This window comes from Equus quagga, chromosome 6, assembly GCF_021613505.1.
Source record: "Equus quagga isolate Etosha38 chromosome 6, UCLA_HA_Equagga_1.0, whole genome shotgun sequence".
NCBI classification, from domain to species: Eukaryota; Metazoa; Chordata; class Mammalia; order Perissodactyla; family Equidae; genus Equus; species Equus quagga.
Genome location: NC_060272.1, coordinates 133,938,192 through 133,958,409, shown reverse-complemented (window position 1 = coordinate 133,958,409; position 20,218 = coordinate 133,938,192). Strand labels below are relative to the sequence as shown.

Below are 20,218 nucleotides of genomic sequence, written 5' to 3'. Positions count from 1 at the left end.
GCGGGTGGGGGGGGGGGGGGGGGGGGGGGGGGGGGGGGGGGGGGGAGATAACCCTGTTATAGTGTTTTGTATCAGAAGGAGGATACAAAAGGATAGTGACAATGTGTCACAAGGACACAGAAGTAGCTTGAAGGAGTGCAGAATAAATACAGTAACCATTTAGAAGCCACTGAGTGAAATAGGAATGGTGACTCCACACCGACAAAAACAGATAAATGAATAGACTGAAAGTTTGATTGGCGACAGGGTATTCATGGAATTTCAAAGCCCCTGGATCCCGGAGTCACCCGACCACGGACCAGGGGGCCTGGGGGGCCGCCCGGTGCACATGGGCTCGTGTGAGTAGCCACTGAAGCTCGGTGGGTCAAACCACATTTCACCAGAATTCACATTTTCTTTGTTGCGGCAGCATAGCCCTAGACTGACTAATATGAAGGGAATCTTAAAATAACAACAAGGCTTATTTAGCAGAGGGATTGGGGACTTGCTGTTTTCTTAATTACTCTCAGAATAAAATAAAAACCTAGTAAGAGCGGGGTGCTGGACGGTTGTCACTGTTCTGTGACTTTATGAATGCAAAGCCCCTGCTGTGCTCCCCAATGTGCCACAACCCGAGACCACCTGAGTGAAGCCACTGGGACCCCCGCCACGGGGTGGCAGCGGCTTCTTCACATGCACAGGGCCCATCTCCCTCTGCTGGCCCTTCAAGGCTGAAAGAATGAATCAACGATCCATGACTCAGGGGATAATTTTAAATGCAGAGGGCTGACTAAACGGTTCTGAAGATGTTGAAAAGACAAAAAAACGTGTTCCAGATGCCATCTCCAAGGCTGCTCCACCACCCCGCCCCAGCCATTTCCAGCTGCCACTTCAGGGCCAGCGTCTCCAACGCTCCCCCGGTGCCCAGAATCCTGCCACGTCTCCCTGTCCCCCAGGTCTCGGCCACCCAGGCTGCTGGTCCTGATTGATGGGTGCACCGTGGGAAGGCACATAGGTGGGTCTACTCGGAAGTAAATTTAGACACAGAACTGTTTTGCGTCCTTGTTTCCCTGAGTGATCCATTCTGCCAAGTTTCCTCTGTTATACTCAGGGACCAACCAATTACCATGAAAATCAGATGAATAAATATTGAAGAGAATGTGTTCATCGTCTATTTTGGTGTCCTCACAGCAAGGAGGCAACATTACATTTTTAATTAAGTGTTTCATTTCCATTTTCTTTTTCAGCTAAAGCTATCCTCCACAGGATCAATTAAACTAGATAATCAGATCCAGCAAAAAGCCCCCAAAAAGAACAGTCAGTAGAGGGGTGACTTAGAAGTTTTCTCAACCATCCTACAAGTTTCTCCTCCAGAATGAGAGCTGTCTGGACAGCACAGCAGGCGTCTGGCCTGCTCGGACCCCTGGCCCCCCGACGTGAGCACGGCTCCATTCCGTCCTCGTCTTCCCCAGTCTCTTCATCCCGGCTCATGTATGTGTGATATATTATTAGTGCTCCAAATCTTTTCTTAATCACCCCGCTTTTGTCTAGAAGGACTGAATGAACAAAAAATTCATCATTTTTTGTCTGTAGGATGGTATAATTTAGGTAAATTTTAACTTTTCATTTTTTAAAAATACCTAAAATTTTCAACCAGAATATTTACATTTTCATAGAATTGTGTGGCTCTTTTCTCTCCTATTTTCTTCTGGATCACAACAACCGAATTAATAGACAGTCTCTGCAAGTACAAGAACTCTGCACGGTTCTGTTTAAAAAGCCTCCTTTGTGATTCTATATCTGCCAGCAGCGCGGAACCCGTGTCGCCTCAGCTGCCTTCCTGGGCTCTCAGCTCCCAACCAGAGAAAGCCCAGGTTGCTCTATGCGCTCACGCGTCGATGCTCCTTGAATACCGACTGTGTGTCGGGCCCTGTCCGGGTGCTGGGGGTCCTGCACTGAAAAAGACTGCTCCCCCCATGAAGATATAGTCTGGGGGAAGCAATTAGGAAACAAATTAGCAAATAAACAGGTGCTAGTTTGTGATAAGTGCTTTGGGGTAAAAATAAATCAGAGTAAAAAAATAGAAGGTCTCTGGGGGGTTGTGTTTGAGGGGAGGCGCCTGTGATCTGGAGAAAGCCCAGCTCGTTGTAAGAGGTGAGTACGACCCCATAATCCTGATGCCCAGACCAGATGAGCGCCCACAAGCGATGGCAGCAACGACAGTAAGGACGAATTCCACTTACGAACGGTGACTGAAAAAACCCTAAAGAAAATGTTAGGCACCCAAACCCAACAACGTGTTTCAGGATTTCTGTGTCAAGACCAAGCAGGGTTTATGCCAGGACACAACAGTGAAATTCTGCCTGTGTAATTCCCCACATTAACGGACTTAAGAAAAAGAAGTCACATTATTATCTCAAAAGATGCTGAAGAAGCATTCGATAAAGTTCAGTATGCATACAGGATGAAAGTAATTCGGTAATTAAAATGTACGAATTCCACTAGAGCAGAGATTGCCCTTTTGACTGGTTCACAGACATCACAGGTGCCAGGATTTAGGAGTCATGTGGTACACATTTGTTGAGTAAACGAATGAATGAATGAATGAATGAATGAAGTCCTTTAGGCTGATAAGGACAGTCTGCTAAAAGGGTACATGCTTCTTAATGGAACAACTTCAGTCTCTTTCAGGTTGGGAACAGACAAGTGCGCCCTCTCCTGGCCAGTGCTCCAGGGCGCCCTGGTCGGGGCAGTACGGCGAGGACTGCCAGGACGGGATGGGAAGGCAGGACGCAAGACTGCCTGTGTCTGACCCGGCCGCCCCTCCATGAAAACCACCACAATCAGGAAAATTTCTAGGCACTCGATCACCCCACATTCCTCTCCCTGCAGCAATAACTGTTGAGAAAATGTAACCAGAAATAACAGGCCACTTACAAGAGAACTAAAACCAGACACTCTAGGAAGTAACCCAGCAGAGGAAACACAGGAACCTTCTGGAGAGAATTTTCAAATTCTAACAAAGGACAGCTCAAAACTAAATGAGTGGTGACTTATGCCATGTTCATGGATGTGACGATTTAGTATTGAAATGTCAGCTCTCCGCCCCCCGTTAACCGTAAATCCAAAGCAAGTTCTATTAAACCCATCATGTGCTTTTGGTGACTTGATGAACTGAATCTAAAGTCAGAACAAAGAATAAAGGTCTGAAAACAGCTAAGAGAACTTATAACAAGGAGAATCAGAGGAAGGAGTCACACACCAGGTATTAGGACGTTTCAAAGCTGTAAGGAGTCAACGATGTGGGACTCGTACCAGGAATAAACCGTCAGATCAACAGAACAGAACTGAGAGTCCGAAACAGACCCACGGTCCAGGGGGCCTGGTATGTAAAACCAATGGCATCAGCGCCGCAGAGAAAAGACAAAGTATTTCGTAAACGGTGACAGAAAAAGTGGCTGACTATATGGAGATTTAAAAAATGTTGGGTCCCTGCCTTATATCATCTTTCAGTTGGAAGTGAAACCTACATGTGAAAGACAAAGCTATAATGCTAACAGGAGAAAATATAGAAGAATTCAGTATGTCTGTGATTTGTAGGTGAGGGAATCTTTGAAAACTCAAAGGCATAAACCATAAAGGGGAAAACTGATGGATTCAGGTACATCCCAAAGAGACTTGGTTCGATGAAGAACGTCACAGACAAAATTATCCAATAGATGAAAAGGTGGGAGAGCACGTATGGAAATTTGAAGGCTGAAAAACTCAGCAAGAAAGCCCCATAAGAAGATCAATGGGGAAAGATCACAAGATAAAATTTACGGGAGAACCTGCTGATGAAGTGCAATCAAAGGGCCGCACAGCAAAGAGAACTCAGGATACAGAAAGCATCACTGACAGCGCTCAACACAGGTACCAAGCGGGGAAAAAAGATATGAAATGGGATTTGTGGGACAATAGTATGTCTGTAAATTTCTCAAATGCACAAACACAAAATACATGTTTTCCTCAATGTACATATATGTAAAAAATCCACACAACTAAAGAAGGTGGACCGGAAGGATATACACTACGTAAGTTCATGGGAGTGGGTGCCCAGTGGAGAGGGGACAAGGATGCACAGAGATGGGTGTCAAGAGATCCGAAGCGTGCGGGCAACTCAGCCTAGACAGCTGAGGCAGCAAATTACCTCAGGCAACACTGGTCCCACCCCAGACACACACAGTCAGATGGAGTTCAAGTCCAACTGAAGATCTGGGCTTCATCCTACCCATCAATCAAAAGACGCAGTGTTCTTAACCACCATTGAGATAACTCCACACGCCTCTCTGTTTCACCGGGTGAAGAGGTTAAACAACAATCCCGGAATTTATTCAAGGGTTACGTAAATGTAATTATACTTATTAAACTTAGCAGCTCTTGGACGGTGCCAGGGGGAAGTCGAGTCTATTTATTGATGGGAAGAGGGTGTGTTCAGTCAAACCCACAGAACTACTCAGACACAGTCATACTGCCACGAACGGTGAACTCACCATCACGCAGCATCAGTTCTCTGGGTGGGAAAGCCAGAGACTAATTAAGGGGCTTTACTGAGCGCTTCACATTTTATCACCTAAGAAAGAAAACCTCAGTGACCCAACTTCAGAGAGATTTGAGATAAATACTAAAAGCCCAGGAACCCCGTACTTCCTCGTCCACTATGAATGTATTTGGAAGAGAAATCCTCAGTTTCTGTATTTATTTATTTTAAAGGACATGAGAATTAAGGCCTTCGGCCTGGGCCCTGGTGACCTTCCCACCTGTATAAGTCACTCAGGGCCCTGACCGTGGGCTCTGTGGCCCGGCTCTGGGCTGGAAGCGTGAGTCCTCCATGCCGGGGCTCTGGGGTCCTTGAGGAGTGACCGTCAGGACCCCAGCAGGCACGTGTGGGTAAAGGAAGGACAGTGGGGACCGTGTGGTGACCCAGGGGAGGCGGTTAGGGGTCTGGAGTGCAGGAGCCCCCCCACCCCGTGCTCACCGTGCCTTCTGGGTCCACAAGCAGCAGGTGCTTGGCGTGGCCATCATGCATGCCGGTGAGGACAAAGGAGCCAGGGTTGGTGGTGCTCTTCCTGACCAGGAAGTCTCCATCTCTCTTCAGCAGCCCTTCGGCCTCCTTTCTGCTCATCTCTCCTTGGTACCAAGGCTCCGCTTTCAGCTCTTCCAGCATCTTGGCATCCGGGGCCCTGGGGGAGACGGGGCTGATGCACTCCACCGAGGCCGCCTTGCTCAGCACGGGCCCCATGGGCTGGTTCTTGAGAGCATCTTCAAAGGGTTCTGCCAACAAAATTTGCCAGCAACAAGTTAGTCCCAAGGAGAGCAAATGATAAACAGCATAAATCGAGAGATGGAAACACAAAAGCAACTTCTATCAGAAAGGAGAGCTGGAGAAAATGACTGGCTGCTCATACAACGACTCATCCCTACAGGGCCCAGATCCTGGCATGACTCTCCTGATGAGTCTGCTCTCCCAGGACAGCTGGGCGCAGTGCCCTGTGCCACGGATCCAAGCACACCCTTCGTCTAGCAGCTCAGAATGCCTTCACTTTTGCACGCCGCAAGAGGCCATGCACATGACACGCCACCCACTTCCTCTGGAACATCAGCCAGCCTCTAACAAATCTGTTCTCTTCTGAATGAAAACCTGCCAAGACCAGAGGAAGTACACAGAGAAAAGACAAGTTGCAAGGCTTTGATTTCATGCAAAACCTAAACCCAACTCATCAAATGTTTATTTCAAAATCTTTGTATCAGGCAAATTTTTAAAAATTTATTTGTGGTGAGGAAGATTGTCGCTGAGCTAACATCTGTGCCAATCTTGCTCCCTTTTGTATGTGGGACGCCATCACAGTGCAGCTTGGTGAGCAGCGTGTAGGTCCATGCCTGGGATCTGAACACGCAAACCCTGGGCTGGCAAAGCAGAGCATGCAAACCCAACCACTATGCCACTGGGCTAGCCCCTCAGGAGAATTTCTTTTTTCTTTTTCCTTCTGGTGAGGAAGACTTGCCCTGAGCTAACATCCATTGCCAATCGTCCTCTTTTCTCTTCTTTTTTCACTTGAGGAAGATTAGTCCTCAGCTAACATTCATGCCAGTCTTGTCTACTTTGTATGCATGATGCCTCCATAGCGTGGTTGATGAGTGGAGTAGGTCCACGCCTGGGATCGGAACCTCCAAACCCGGGCTGCCAAAGCAGAGTGTGCAGAACTTTACCCAATTGGCCCCAGGACTGGCCCCTCAGGTGAATTTTTAGAAGAGAAGAAAACTGACATTTATTGGGTGCCTTCTGTGTGCCCCACCCCAGACAAGGACCTGTGCTCGTTTCCCCGTGGAGCGTGAGTGTCTGAGGTTGAGTGTGACTCCACGCCCTTCAGAGCACGCCTCTCACTGCAGGGCATCAGGGAACGCCAAGGCTGCAGCTCGAACAGCAACAAACATCAGTGGCAGAAGGAGTCGCACGGCATGACTAACTAAATTGCAGTGTTTGACTTGCAGATGAGGTGACGTGTGCAGAAGCACTCTGAGAAATGCACACGGTGCTAGGCAAGTGTAAGGTATTGTGGTGATAGTTTGGGACCACACTGCCAACCTAGGACAATGCAAGCACCAAGGAACAGAGACGGTTCTCTCCTGAGCACAACTGCATTCCCAGAGCCCAGCATTACTCCTGGGACACAGGTCACACTCTGTGAATATTCAATGAATGCTGTAAAATAAGGCCAGCTTGTTAAATGCTAGGAGAAGATGGGTGGAAGTGAGGTGAATAAATGAAATCAAAATTAAGTCACTTTGACACTTGTTAAATCATTTGCAGATCTGGAGAGAAAAGGAGGTTAAAATCATTGGCTAAAATTATGTTTGTGGATTTTCTCTTTTTAGCCTAATTTTTTCCTGATTACCTGGAGCAGTTGAAAATTTGTATTATACTGTTTCTGCACCATCACCATCACCACCATCACCACCATTATCACCATCATCACCACCAACCACATCACTGTCACCATCACCATCATCACCACCATTATCACCATCATCACTGTCATCACCATCATAATCGTCATCACCACCATTACTATCACCATCATCTCCAACACCACAATCACCACCATCACCATCACTGCCATCATCATCACCACATTGTCACCACTATCACCATCACCACCATCATCACTGTCATCACCATCACCATCACTATCATCACCACCATAATAATCCACATTATTATCATCACCATCATCACCACCACTATCATCATCATCACCATAAGCGCCACCATCACCATCAGCACCAACATCACCACCATCATCATCACCATTGCCATCAGCATCACTATCAGCACCATTACCATTACCGTCAGCCTCACTACCACCATCATTATTAGCTACAGTGGTCTAAGATAAACAATACAGAGTGCTGGCTTTATTTTTTTCCCCACATTCTTCAATAGATACTTGCCTCTCCAGGGCCTTTCGACTTTCTGTCTCCCTTTCTCTGGTTTTGGGAGCAGGAGGTGAAATTTAATGGAATAGAAAAGGGGGCTCTGGTTTTCAGTTTTCCCATCCCAAAGCCCAGCCCAATCTAATTCTCCTCAGGCTCTGGGGCCAGGAGTCACTGGTACGTTGACGAAATTAAACAGTGGATATTGACCACAAGCACAGCGACTGAACTGCAGTTGGGAGCCGTCGTTACAACTGCAGCAGAGGCTCCGAGAGCCAGCACTTTGCGCTGCATCTTGGGAAAGTCACTTCCTACCTCGTAGGCTACTTCCACTTATTTTAACAAGAAGAGATTGGGTTGGATGATCTTTAAGGTGCTGCGGCGCACTGAGATTTTGCAGTTTTTCTGCTCCGGTGATTTCTGTAGGTCAGAATGGGAGTCAGCGGCTGGGAAGCCACAGTGGCTGAGGAGAACTGGCCTTTGGTTGTCGTGGTGCCGCCTAACCATCGAAGCGCTCAGCGCTGTCCTCACTGCACGCAACACCACGAACAGCGAGTGCTGGACCAGCGGGATACTCCCTGAGCTCTAGGAGTCTCTGCTTCCTCCTCTGGAGAATAGTAACAGTAATAACAATAATAATAGTGTCCACCTGCAGGACCGTTGCTAAAATCCCGTGAAACGAGAAGTGCCCAGCACGTGGTAGAAACTCATCAGATGCTAGTATCCTCTCCCTCCCTCTTCAGCCTGTAAAATTCTCAAGGCATTTGAAAAAGAAATTTGGGAATGTAAAGGTCTTTCTGAGCTCGGGAATCTCCTTCTAAATTCCTGAAGAACAATTCCCACTTTCATTAACCAGTTCATGGTTGATTTGATTTTCTCAGTCTATACAACAAGCAGAAGGTTCATAATACACATCACTCTCTGTTGCTATCCACAGGAGCTCCGAGTCACTCTTCCTACCATGATTTATTTTCCATCAGAGCACTTGTCCCACCTGGTAACCCCCAGTGGTTATTTAAGCTCCATGGGAAGAGGGACTTTGTCTATTTAGTTTTCCTGTGTATCCCCAGTAAGTAGAATACACACAAGGTCTGTGCTCAGTGGAGAAGAATAGGGTGAGAAAGAGAGAGAAAGTGAGAGGGAGAACGAGTGTGTGCATGCACACCGGGGGGGGGGGGCTGCAGTTTCTGGCTTATGTGTTGGTCTTGCTCAACAAACTGGGGGCTCTGTGAAGATGGGAGCCTGGCCACTTCATCTTGGCATCCTTAGCGCCTGATACAGTATTTGGCACACGATAGCCAATTAATATTTAAATAAATAAATAAATAAATTCATTTATTTATGTGTATCATTTGTCTCAACACATGTGCAGATCTGCAAGAGGAAAGTCAGTTCCCAAAATGGGGAATTGCTTTGCCCCAGACTGCAGAGAGGGTTGTAATCCCAAAGCAGAGGTCGGCCAACTTCAGAGCCTTGAAAAGCCCAATCGTAACCCAGGAAAGTGCAGCTAGTCATCACCTGAATCAAAACCCCACTAGCAAAAAAGTCAATAATTGCACAGATTTCAAATCAAAGACAGTGTGAAAAGCAACCTCAGCATAGGAGAAAACCAGAGGTGAACAGAAACCCACTCATGTCGAAGAGATCCTTCCTGGGGCTGCTCTCGGCGCTGCTGTCCGGGGTGGGGCCGGGCGGGGCATTCACGTAGGCGGGGGCCTCTCCCATGGGGGCTGCGGGACCTTTGCCTTCCGGCGTGCTGTAGACATCCAAGGACCCTGCAACAAGAAAAGGAGCCCTCTGGTCTCTTCTGACGGTAACGCTGTTGGTGCATCCACAGCTGAGCTGCCCAGTGTTTCATAGAGAAGCTCCTTCAGCCCATGGATGAGAAAATCCTTCTTGCAGATACCCATTGTTAAATCTCCTCTTCGATCCTATCACACGCACTGTTCTGTTCTGGCTAGGACACTTTCCAGTCCTTCCTGTCACACTGGGACCTGCCAGCCCATGACAGAGGGCCCTCGTGATGGTTAGGGGCCTCCCCAAGACTCCGGGCCACCTGAGCAGGCCGGGAGCGAGCCGGCCGCACCTGCGGCAGAAGCTGCCTCGGTCTCCTCATGCCCTTTACAGAGGCCCCGGGAGCCAATACCCCAGCAGGAGAGCGGCAAGCCTTGTTTTAGTTGCTCTCTCTCTTTTTCTCTCAAGAGAAGGTGAACACTTCATAAATTACCTCCATTCCAGCAATGCAACGCAAGTGCCCTGACTGTTTTAGGAAGTTCGGTCTTAATGACCTGAGCCTCCCGTGGAGCCGGCCTTGCTGCCGGCTCATCACAGGAGGCCCAGGGCGGGCTGTGATTGAGAACCCCCCTACACCGCCCAGGGCAGTGCCTGCCCGGGGCTTCCCAACTGGCCCAAGTGTGCAGAGGCTGGGCTGGGGAGTCCCTGCGGTGTTGCCCGAGGTGAGTGAGGGGTGTGGCCCAAGGTCCCCTGCAGATCACTATTGGATTCTCTCTGCGGGAACCCTGTCTCTAACTCACTTAGACATGTTCTCAAGATCGCCTCTGGGCCGTCACACCTCTGGGGCGAGGTTATGTTTCACACCCTATGGGCGGTGGGGTGTTGAAGCTGGCTCACTCCAGCTCAATCCAGTAGTCAGCTCAGGGCTTTTGAAGCAGCTTTCCCCAGGGCCTGTGGCAGGACTTTTGGCAGCACACCACCGTCCCCGGCCTGTGAGTGTGAGAAGGCAAGTGTCCTGCTACATTCCCTCCCGGGGAGCGCCTCCCACTAAGCCCTGACTGTGTCTGCCGCTCCTGAACGAGGTCTCCTTGTTCCCCAGGCTGCTCCTGGGTCCCGCGTCCTGGCCTGGTGATGGCCATCTGTGCTCACGCGTGTGCCTGTATTGCAGACAAATCCTTCTGTGAAAAAAACTTTACAAACTAAGTTGTAAGAGGAGATGACCAAAAGCACAAAGAATGGCTTCCTGACGACGGCCCCTCCCCAGACAGACGACGCAGGTACCAAGTCGGGGCGGTGGACACACGCCCCAGGGCCGCACCCAGAGCTAGGTTTCATTTTGGGGGAACAGCCGCTAGCAAATTAACAAGGTGCATGCTAATTTGTTCTATGGAAAAGATATGTCTTGCTTTCAAATAAGAACTTGAAATTTATTGAGAGTTATGAGTCTCGAGTTCTAGGCCAAGAACGTGTGTGAGGCTCATCGGGGCCCTGGTGCATCTCTTACAGTGGCTGTCCTTGATCAGGCCGGAATAACTTGAAAATACAAAAAAAGACCTCCTATTTCAATAAATCTGACATATTTTTCAATAAAGTGAACATTTAAAGTAAATAACGTGTCTCCTTCGGTCACCAGCAGTTACAATATGTCTGTGAACACGAGAGTGATCCAAATACATCTTCAGTGTACAGAGAACATAGTGAAAAAGCACCTCGGGAAGCATTCTGACTTTGGTTCGCTGTTTCCATCCTGGTGGGAGGTAGAGCCATGCATTTTGTTGACTGGGCAGAGCGGGTGGGTCATCTGCCAGCTGGGGCAGGCAAGACACGGAATTCTCTCACAAGGGGGCAATTCAAATAAATCGTCATCATTTACTCCCTGACACAAAGGACGATAATCCAGGGAGATGCCTTAACAGTAAACCAATAAATGGTTACACTGATATACAGGGAAGCACAAACTGGATCTTCATCCACTTGCCACTCTGTCTCCTTCAGACCCTCAGAGTTAGTAATAACCAAGGGCTCAGAGCTATTGAAACAGTTTTGAAAATGTTGGAGGAGGGAAAAGTTTAAAATTGAAAGAAATCCTTAAAATATATATACACACACATACATACATGTACATATGCGTACATGCACAGAAATAACTGTCTAGAGAATAGAGACTTATTAGCAGCTAGCGGTAGGTCCTTAGACAGTCATGTCTGAGTGATAGTTAACATGGGATGCAGGTGCATGCTTGACGGTTTGACAAGATGTGGAGTGTCCCCCATAGGTACCCAGGGCCTGTGAGGGACTTGTGGTGCCCCTGCTGCCACCTCTGACGGGGTAGGTGTCTCTCCCTTCTTCCTGAAGCTGACCCTGGACTGGGGAGGGGGGTGAGGCAAGGAAGGGGAGCTACTGGTTCCTCCTTGGAGCCCCAGGGGCCCAGCCCCGCTGGGGAGCTTAGGGAGGGCAGAGAACACACACAGAGTCCCAACCAACTCCTGCTTGAAATGGGCGCAGGTGCCCCTGGGGAGGTGGAGTCCTCAGGCCCTCCTGCCGGGGAAAAGCCTGCGGTGGAAAGTGTCCGGGGTGCACGAAGGGGTGTGAGCTGGTGCTGGTGCCAGGGAGGCACCAGTTGACGTGGGCCAGTGCCTCCCCCAGCGCCGTGGTTTCTGGCCCTGTGATCGGCTAGAACCTGCAGCTCCTGCCCCACAGCAGGTGTGTCCTGTGGGTCACTCTGCTGCTCCACGGAGGTGGATGGCCCACGGGGGAGCACACAGCATCCTTGTGTCCTGGTGTCGCGTCCCCTCCCCTGGCCTCTCACCTTGCCTGACAGCTGTTTGCCGCCAGTCTTCAGCAGTCGGGCCTCCTAAGTGTCTCCCCTGGTAGTAAGTTTGCTCTTTTCCTGAAAACTACAGACACATGTGAATTCACAAAGAGAAAAAATTATCTTCTTGTTTCTCCACCTTTGAAAGCCATGGTGCGATAGAAGGGACCTCACTGGGGGTCGACTGCCTCCCCGATTACACCCAATTTTCCCTTGGTGCCTCATGGTCGGCATTAGGATTTAGGAAGTAAGTTTGTGTGGGTGTGAGGAAGAGGCTGCATCTCATCAAAGCTACACAACCTCCCCCTTGTCTTCACGCCCCCGTTCCCTGAGCGCGACAGTAAACTGTGCTCTCCACATGCAGCCAGGTCCCTCATCAAGCCCCCGACTAAACCCCATTTGAGGGTTTCTGAGAGTCAGAATATACTTCCCACCTGTAATCATCATACCTGGGCGAGTCCACCCAGCCGATCCTCTCTCAGTGTCAGAGGTATTGACACGATTTCAATGTTATTCTACCACTTTTACTGGTGTCAATGTCATTCACATAAAGTAGATGACGTCAAAAAATTCCCTATAAAGATTAGAGATCCCATAACTCTAGAACTAGTCATTGCCTCACTAGAATTTTGAGTTAGAGGGAAAATCAGAGACATGACTAAAGTAGAAAAACTCATAAAATTCTCACCATTTTAAAGGCCTATATCCACTGTCTTTTCAGAGAACCTAAAGCACCCTAGGCCTTTTTAAAGTATTGGACTCTCTTCCCCTCATTAAGAGTGCCACATAACAAGGCTTCTTCTAGGCTGGAGCAGGGATGCCCAGGTTTGTAGCTCAGGAATCACATATGATTCCTAGGCATCTGACTAACGCCTGGTGATGTTCAAACAAAAGCCTTTCCTACTGGTCTGCTTTGCGAAATCCGAGGGGACAAAGCTTGTGAGTTACTCCATCAAAGCTTGGACAGAACACCGGCCTGAAAATAAAGTTGAAGAAAATAAAAGGAAATCAAGCTCAGTTTGCCACCATCCAAGGAAAAAGGTATAAGACCTACCTGCGCTGTGTCAGGGGCGTGGGGTCTGGCTTTCAGTCGAGCATCCCCAAAGCCCCCTGGAGGGGCTGTCTTGCTTGGGATGCTGTTGTAGTATGGGTGGTCTGAGCCATCGCCCTCCTCTTCAGTCCAGGGCTCATCCAGACTCTGCATTCTGTTAAAAGAGGATTTTTAAGGGCTTTAGCCAAAAGGAGAGCTTGCAGTCAAAAACAACAAATCTAATATTTGATAGTATTTGTCACTCCAGAAAACAGAGTTTAGTCACTGCCCCCTCAGCCTTTAGGTCTCAGACACATACGAAAAGCAACTGAGTTGTTTGACCAAATATCTCTGCCTTATTTACATTTCTACCCTTTGGAAAATTTCAGGCATATTTGAAATAGGAAAGAACTCTTTTTTAAAAAGTACATTTTAATTAGGAAAGAAAAATTTATATCTAAGGGTAACCAGATCCTCAAGGCACAGACACATTTCAATAAGTCATGAAATTTGCCCAAAACAAAATCAATGAAAAAAAAGGAGATTTAGTGACATCAGGGAAAATGGCAGAGTAAGGACCTCTCAAAATTTTCTCTTCCAGAAAAGTTAACAAGAAGACTAGCGAAAAACACTTTTCAGGATCAACTTTTCAGAACCCTGGAAATTAACCAGAATCTTGCAGCAACCTGAGGAGTGTTTATTAAAATCCTTGTTGTTTACCAAAACAATAGCTATAAGAACAGCAGCTCTGTGGCATTTTAATTTGCCCTATTTTCATATCCGTGGCAGCCTTGGAAACCAACAGCCCATAATCACAGTGAAAACCAGCAGCCCGACAGCCACACGAGGGGACAAAACAGCCTTGAGTCTCCTTCAAAGTGCCATTCCCATTCTCAGAGGACAGTCACTCTATGACCTGTCTGATCACTCCCCAGGAGACCCCACTCCCAAGGCTGTCTTTCTCTGACCTGATTCAGAGCCTGCCCAGGTAATTCTTCCCCAGGGACATCTGTCAAAAACAATTAGAGGCAATTGTTTAATGTCATGGCTCCCTGAGGCAGTGGATAACATTTGGGGCAGAGTAGGCTCATCAAAAGTTTAAAAGGAAAAGCTAGAAAATGGGATGTCCATACAAGCTTTGATAAGTTTCCACCTATTTCCAGAAATCTAGAAGGCCACATGTATGTGTAGGGATGTGTTCATGTCCAAGGAGGTGTCTGCTCACAAAAGATGTGAAAAGGCCCTAGTTCTCACCTTTGGCTCACCTTGAAGCTTTGTACAAGCAGGCAATGAAAGCTAAGGCAGAGTTGTCAACTGCCCAGCTGAGTGTTGAAGGACCACCCCAACACAGAAACAGAGATGCTCAGCAAAGACTGGGAGACTCATTGTTTTCAGGCATTTAAGGAAATCTCTCTCTAATCATTAGCTGTCTAATAAGTGAACTGAGCAGAATTGTCAGTGGTCATATATGACAAAGAATGCAGACTTTATGGATTTAGTTTAGAAAAGACATTAAAACAAACAATCACAACAAACAACAACAACAACAAATCCTGAGGGGAGAAATCTGATTTCCAGAGTTGCCACATTATATTACTTAAAATTTTCAATTTCAACAAAAAATTATGAGACATGCAGAGAAACATGTGTATGGCTCACACACTCAAAAAGCAATCAATAGAAACTGTCCCTGTGGAAACTCAGATTTTGGACTAACTAGACAAAGACTTTCAATTAGCTAATTTAAATATGTTCAAAGAACTTAAGGAGACCATGTACAGAAAACTAAACATAAGAACATTGTCTCACCAAATAGAGAATATCAATATAGAAACAGACATTTTAAAATAACCAAATAGAAATTCTAGCTCTGAGAAGTCTAATAATTGAAATGAAAAATCCATTACTGGGGTTCAACAGCAGGTTTGAGCAGGCAGAGAAAGAATGACAGAACTTAAAGATAGGTCAATTAAGATTATCCAATCAGAATAGAAAGAAAAAAAAATAAACAGAGCCTCAGAGACCTATGGGACACCATTAAGCAAACCAACATACACATAATGGAGTCCCAGAAGGAAAAGAGAGACAGAAAGGAGCAGAAAGAACATTTGAAAAAATAATGGCCAAAAACTCCCCAAATTTGATGAAAATTATTGAATTACACATTCAAGAAGCTCATAAAAAATAAAGAACCCAAGTAGGATAAACTCAAAGAGATTCATACCTAGACACATCATAATCAAACTTTTTAAAGCCAAAGACAAAGAGAGAACCCTGAAAGCAGCAAGAGAGAAGCAACTCATCATATATAAGAGATCCTCAATATTCACAGCTGATTTCTTGTCAGAAACAACAGACGCCAGAAGGTAGTAGGATGGCATATTCCAAGTACTGAAAGAAAAAGACTATCAAGAACTCTATATCCAGTATAACTATCCTTTTAAAATGAAGCAGAAATAAGACATTCCCACATAAATAAAAACTGAGAAAATTTATGACTAGCAAATCTGCCCTACAAGAAATATTAAAGGAAGTTCTTCAGGCTGAAATGAAAGAACACTAAACTAATACATATCAACATAAAGAAATAGAGAAGAACAATAAAGTTAACTACATAGGTACATGTAAAAGACGGTAGAAATATCGTCTTGCCTGTTACTTTTTCCTCCTGTTTGATTTAAAAGACAACTTAAAACAGCAGTGAATGTAAATCTATGTTGATGGACACGTGTATAAAGATGTCGTTTTCATGACAATAATGGCACAATGGAGGGTGGAGGAAGGGACCTACATAGGAGAGGTTTTCGTGTACTATTGAAATTAAACTAGTGTTAATATAAACTAAATTGCTATAAATTAAGATGCTACCTATAATCTCTAGAGCAACCACTAAAAAAATTACTTTACAAAGTAGTAAAAGAAACAATAAGGAAATTAAAATAGTATACTCAAAAATTATTTATTTAGCACCAAAGAAAGCAGTAATGGAGGAATAAAGGGACAAAAATGACATAAGTCATACAGGAAAAAAATAGCAAAACGGCAGGCAAAAATCCTAACTTACCAACAATTACATTAAATGTAAATACAGTAAGCACTCCAATTAAAAGGCAGAGATTGGTAGAATGGATTTAAAAAAAAAAAACATGATCTGACTATATGCTTTCTACAACAGATACACTTTTGATTTAAAGATGTGAGTAGGTTGAAAGTAAAAGGATGTAAAAAGATATTCCATGTAAACAGTAACCAAAAGAGAGCTTTACAGCTCTACTAATATCAGATAAAATAGACGTTTAGACAAAAATTGTTACTGGAGACAAATAAAGACATTTTATAATGATAAAAAGGCAATCTATCAAGAAGATGTAACAATTATAAACCTATATGTTCCTCACAACAGATCCTAAAATATATCAAGTGAAATCTGACAGAATCAACAGGAGAAATAGACAGTTCAACGCTAATAATTGGAGACATCAATACCCCACTTTCAATAAAGGATAGAACAACTGGACAGAAGATTGGGAAAGAGAACACAGAACAACACTGTAAACTAATTAGACCTAACAGATACCTATAAAACATGCCACCCAATAACAGCAAGATGCAAATTCTTCTCAAGTGAACATGGAACATTCTCCAATATAGACCACATATGTTAAGTCATAGAACAAGTTTTAAAATTTTTAAAGGATTGAAATAATACAAAGCATGTTTTGAGACCATAATGGAATCAAAGTAGAAATCAATACCAGAAAGAAATATGGGAAATTCACAATATGTATAAATTAAACAACTTGCTTCTAAATAACCAATGGGTTAAAAAAGAAATCACAAGGGAAAATATTTTGAGATGAATGAAAATAAAAAGAACATAACTAACGTACTTGGGATGAAGCTAAAGCAGTGCTCAGAGGAAAATTTGTAGCTGTAAATGCCTATAACATAAAAGAAGATCTGAAATCAATGACCTGACCTTCTACCTTAAGATAATAAGAGCAAACTTAACCCAAAGCAAGCATAAGGAAGAAAATAATAAATATTAAAGTGGAAATAAGTGAAATAGCAGAAAAACAGTAGAGAAAATAAATGAAACCAAGAGTTGGTTCTTGGAAAAATCAACAAAACAGATAAATCTCTAGCTAGACTGAGCAAGAAAAAAGGGAATTACCAAAATTAACAAGGAAAAAGGGACATTACTTCCAACCATCAGAAATAAAAAAGGATTATAAGAGAAGCTATTACTAATTGCATGCCAACAAATTAGATAACCTAGATAAAATGGAAAAATTCCTACAAGGACTCAAACTACCAAATTGAATCAAGAAGAAATAGAAAATCTGAATAGATCTGTCACAGGTAAAAGATATTGAATTAGTAATGAAAAAACTTACATTCTAAGAAAAGCCCAGGATCATATGGCTTCCTGGTGAATTCTATCAAACATCTACAGGGAAATTAACAACAATTCTTCACAAACTCTTCTAACAAATAGAAGAGAAGGGAATACTTCCAAACTCAGTCTCTAAGGCCAATATTACCCTGATATCAAAACCAAAGATACTGCAAGAAAAGAAAACTGTTGACCAATATCCCTTATGAATGTGCATGGAAAAATTCTCAACAAGATCCTATTAAACCAAATCCAGCAACATATAGAAAGAATTATACACCATGACTAAGTAGGATTTATCCCAGTAACGCAAGGTTGGTTCAACCTCCAAAAATCAACTAACATAGTACATCACATCAATAGAATAAAACAAATACCAAATACTCATCTCAATAGACACAGAAAAAGCATTTGACAAAATCCAACCCCTTTGCATGATAAAAACACTAAACAAACTAGGAACAGAAGGGCGTTTTCTCAATCTGTTAATTGGCATCTGCAAAAAGTTCACAGCTAACAACACAATTAATTGCAAAAGACTAGACACTTTCCCCTTAAGATCAGGAAAATGACAAGGATGTCCCCGCTTTCCACTTCTATTCACCATTGTACTGGAGGTTCTAGCCAGGAGAATTAGTTAATACAAAGAAATAAAAGGCATCTAGACTAGAAAGGAAGAAGAAAAACAGTCCCTATTTGCATACGACACAATCTTATATATAGAAAATCCTAAGGAATTCACACACACACACACAAATGATTAGAGCTAATAAATGACATCAGCAAGTTTGCAGGATACAAGATCAATATACAAAATCAACTGTATTTTTATATATTAACAATGAAAAAACAAAAATAAAATTAAGAAACAATTTCATTTATCATAGTAAGAAAAAGAACAAAATATTTATTATTTTGGCAATACTAATTACCAAAACAAGCGCAAGACTTGCACACTGTAAGTTACAAAACATTGTTAAAAGAAATTAAAATCTCAATAAATGGAAAGACATCCTGTGTTCCTGGATAGGAAGACATTGTTGTTAAGATGGCAACACTCCTCAAATTGGTCTACAGATTCAACACAATTCCTATCAAAATCCAACGCCTTTTTTCGCTAAAATTTATTTAGAAATGCAAGGGGCCCTGAAGAGTCAAAGTAAATCTTGAAGAATAACAAAGGTGGAGGACTCACACTTCCTGATTTCAAACTTACTACAAAGCTACGGTATTCAAGGCTACGAGGTACCGGCATAAGGATGGCTATGTAGATCAATGGAACAGACACGACAGTCCAAAAACAACCCACATTTGATTTGTTTTTCACTGTCTTCTCTAGTTTTGTGTTGAAACTGACATTGGATTTCTGCAAGAAAAATCAGAGGAAAAGTCTTTCAAGGAAAATCAGGCTATAACCAAAAAACCCATTGATTTAAAAGCACTATTTTTGATCTCCAGTTGGAGACAGGTCATGAATCCAGATCACAGAGTCTCTCCCCCAATAATTAATACAATGAAGAAACACTAATTCACAAACAATAAAGCCATCCACTCCCTAGCAAGACAGGAAGGAAGGGGGAGGGTACGCCCAGAAACATGGCACTCAGATATCCTGGGGCGGCTTGGTAGACCCTAACACTGCCACACTCGCTCCACCCTCACCTGTTCCCATCTCCACTCCGACCGCTGTTGCCAAAGAAGCTGACTGCCCCAAATTCTCATACTTCCAGCTCACATGTCCCAGTTGGAGAGAAATGGCCTGAGAGTGAGCAGAAAACCCAAGGAGACCTCCTCACAGTAGAAGCTCCTGTCTTCCTGGGCCCTAGCATCTTGGAAGGAACTGGCCAGCGCCCTCCGCAGTCCAGGGTCCCTGGAACAGAGTTGGGAGGCAAAGAGGGGCACAGTGGAGGAGGCAAGGGGGTGCTCTTGTGGCCCAGGCTGTCCCAGCTGGACGGGAGGCACATCCCCCCTGCACCCTCTCTCTCAGACCTGCTCAGTGGACACAAGAAGTCAGACGAGGGGAGATGGATGTCAGGGACCCCCCACAAATGAAGCCAGAGGCAGTCCCCCGTGACTGCTCTGCTTTAGAAATTTCATGCCAATAGCTGCATTTGGAGCTGAAGGTTTTCTCAGTAGAGAAGATCTGTCTACTTCATTGTCTTCCTCCAAAACTTCTTCAAACTTTGTTATATAGAAACATACACGAACGTCACACCTTGAATACATTCCCAGAGGACCTCAGTTCAGTTAACTCCCTCCACCCATTTTGTATGTACTGTTTTAGTACATTTACTTGACTTCTACGCAAAATTTCAAAAGAGCAGAAAAACATAATAATTGATAGAAGAGATACCTACACATCTACCACTGAGATTTAAAATTGTTATTTTGCTATATTTGCTTTTTTGTTTTTAAAGAAATAAAATTTGTCAAACTTACTTTGGATGGATAGATATGTGATATTAACAGCAAAACGTTAATGGTCGAATCCAAATGGTGGGTTTGCAGGTGTTCACTGCAAAATCTTTCTGTATATCAGAACATTCTTATTATAAAATGTTAGGGAGGAAATACACCTGACAAACACAGTTAGAGCCCCAGCCCCAGATATCCTAGAGTTGGTGTGTAATATTCCTGCATGTTTTTTTTTTTATAGTTCACAATTTTTTTTTTATTAATGTTATGATAGATTACAACCTTGTGAGATTTCAGTTGTACATTTTTGTTAGTCATGTTGTGGGTACACCACTCCCCCCTTTGTGCCCTCCCCCCAACCCCCCCTTTTCCCTGGTAA

The 20,218-nt window shown here is 44.5% G+C and overlaps 1 protein-coding gene across 1 annotated transcript in view; it reads right to left on the bottom strand.

Moving 5' to 3' along the window:
- Positions 1 to 20,218, bottom strand: part of LOC124241335 (SHC-transforming protein 3) — a 116,097-nt gene that overhangs the window by 4,938 nt on the left and 90,941 nt on the right. The window contains exons 8-11 of the mRNA XM_046665037.1: positions 13,053 to 13,203; positions 11,996 to 12,083; positions 9,084 to 9,227; positions 4,997 to 5,292 (exon numbers count right to left, since the gene is read on the bottom strand). Coding sequence (XP_046520993.1) covers positions 4,997 to 5,292; positions 9,084 to 9,227; positions 11,996 to 12,083; positions 13,053 to 13,203 — 679 coding nt within the window. The remainder of the gene's footprint in view (positions 1 to 4,996; positions 5,293 to 9,083; positions 9,228 to 11,995; positions 12,084 to 13,052; positions 13,204 to 20,218) is intronic.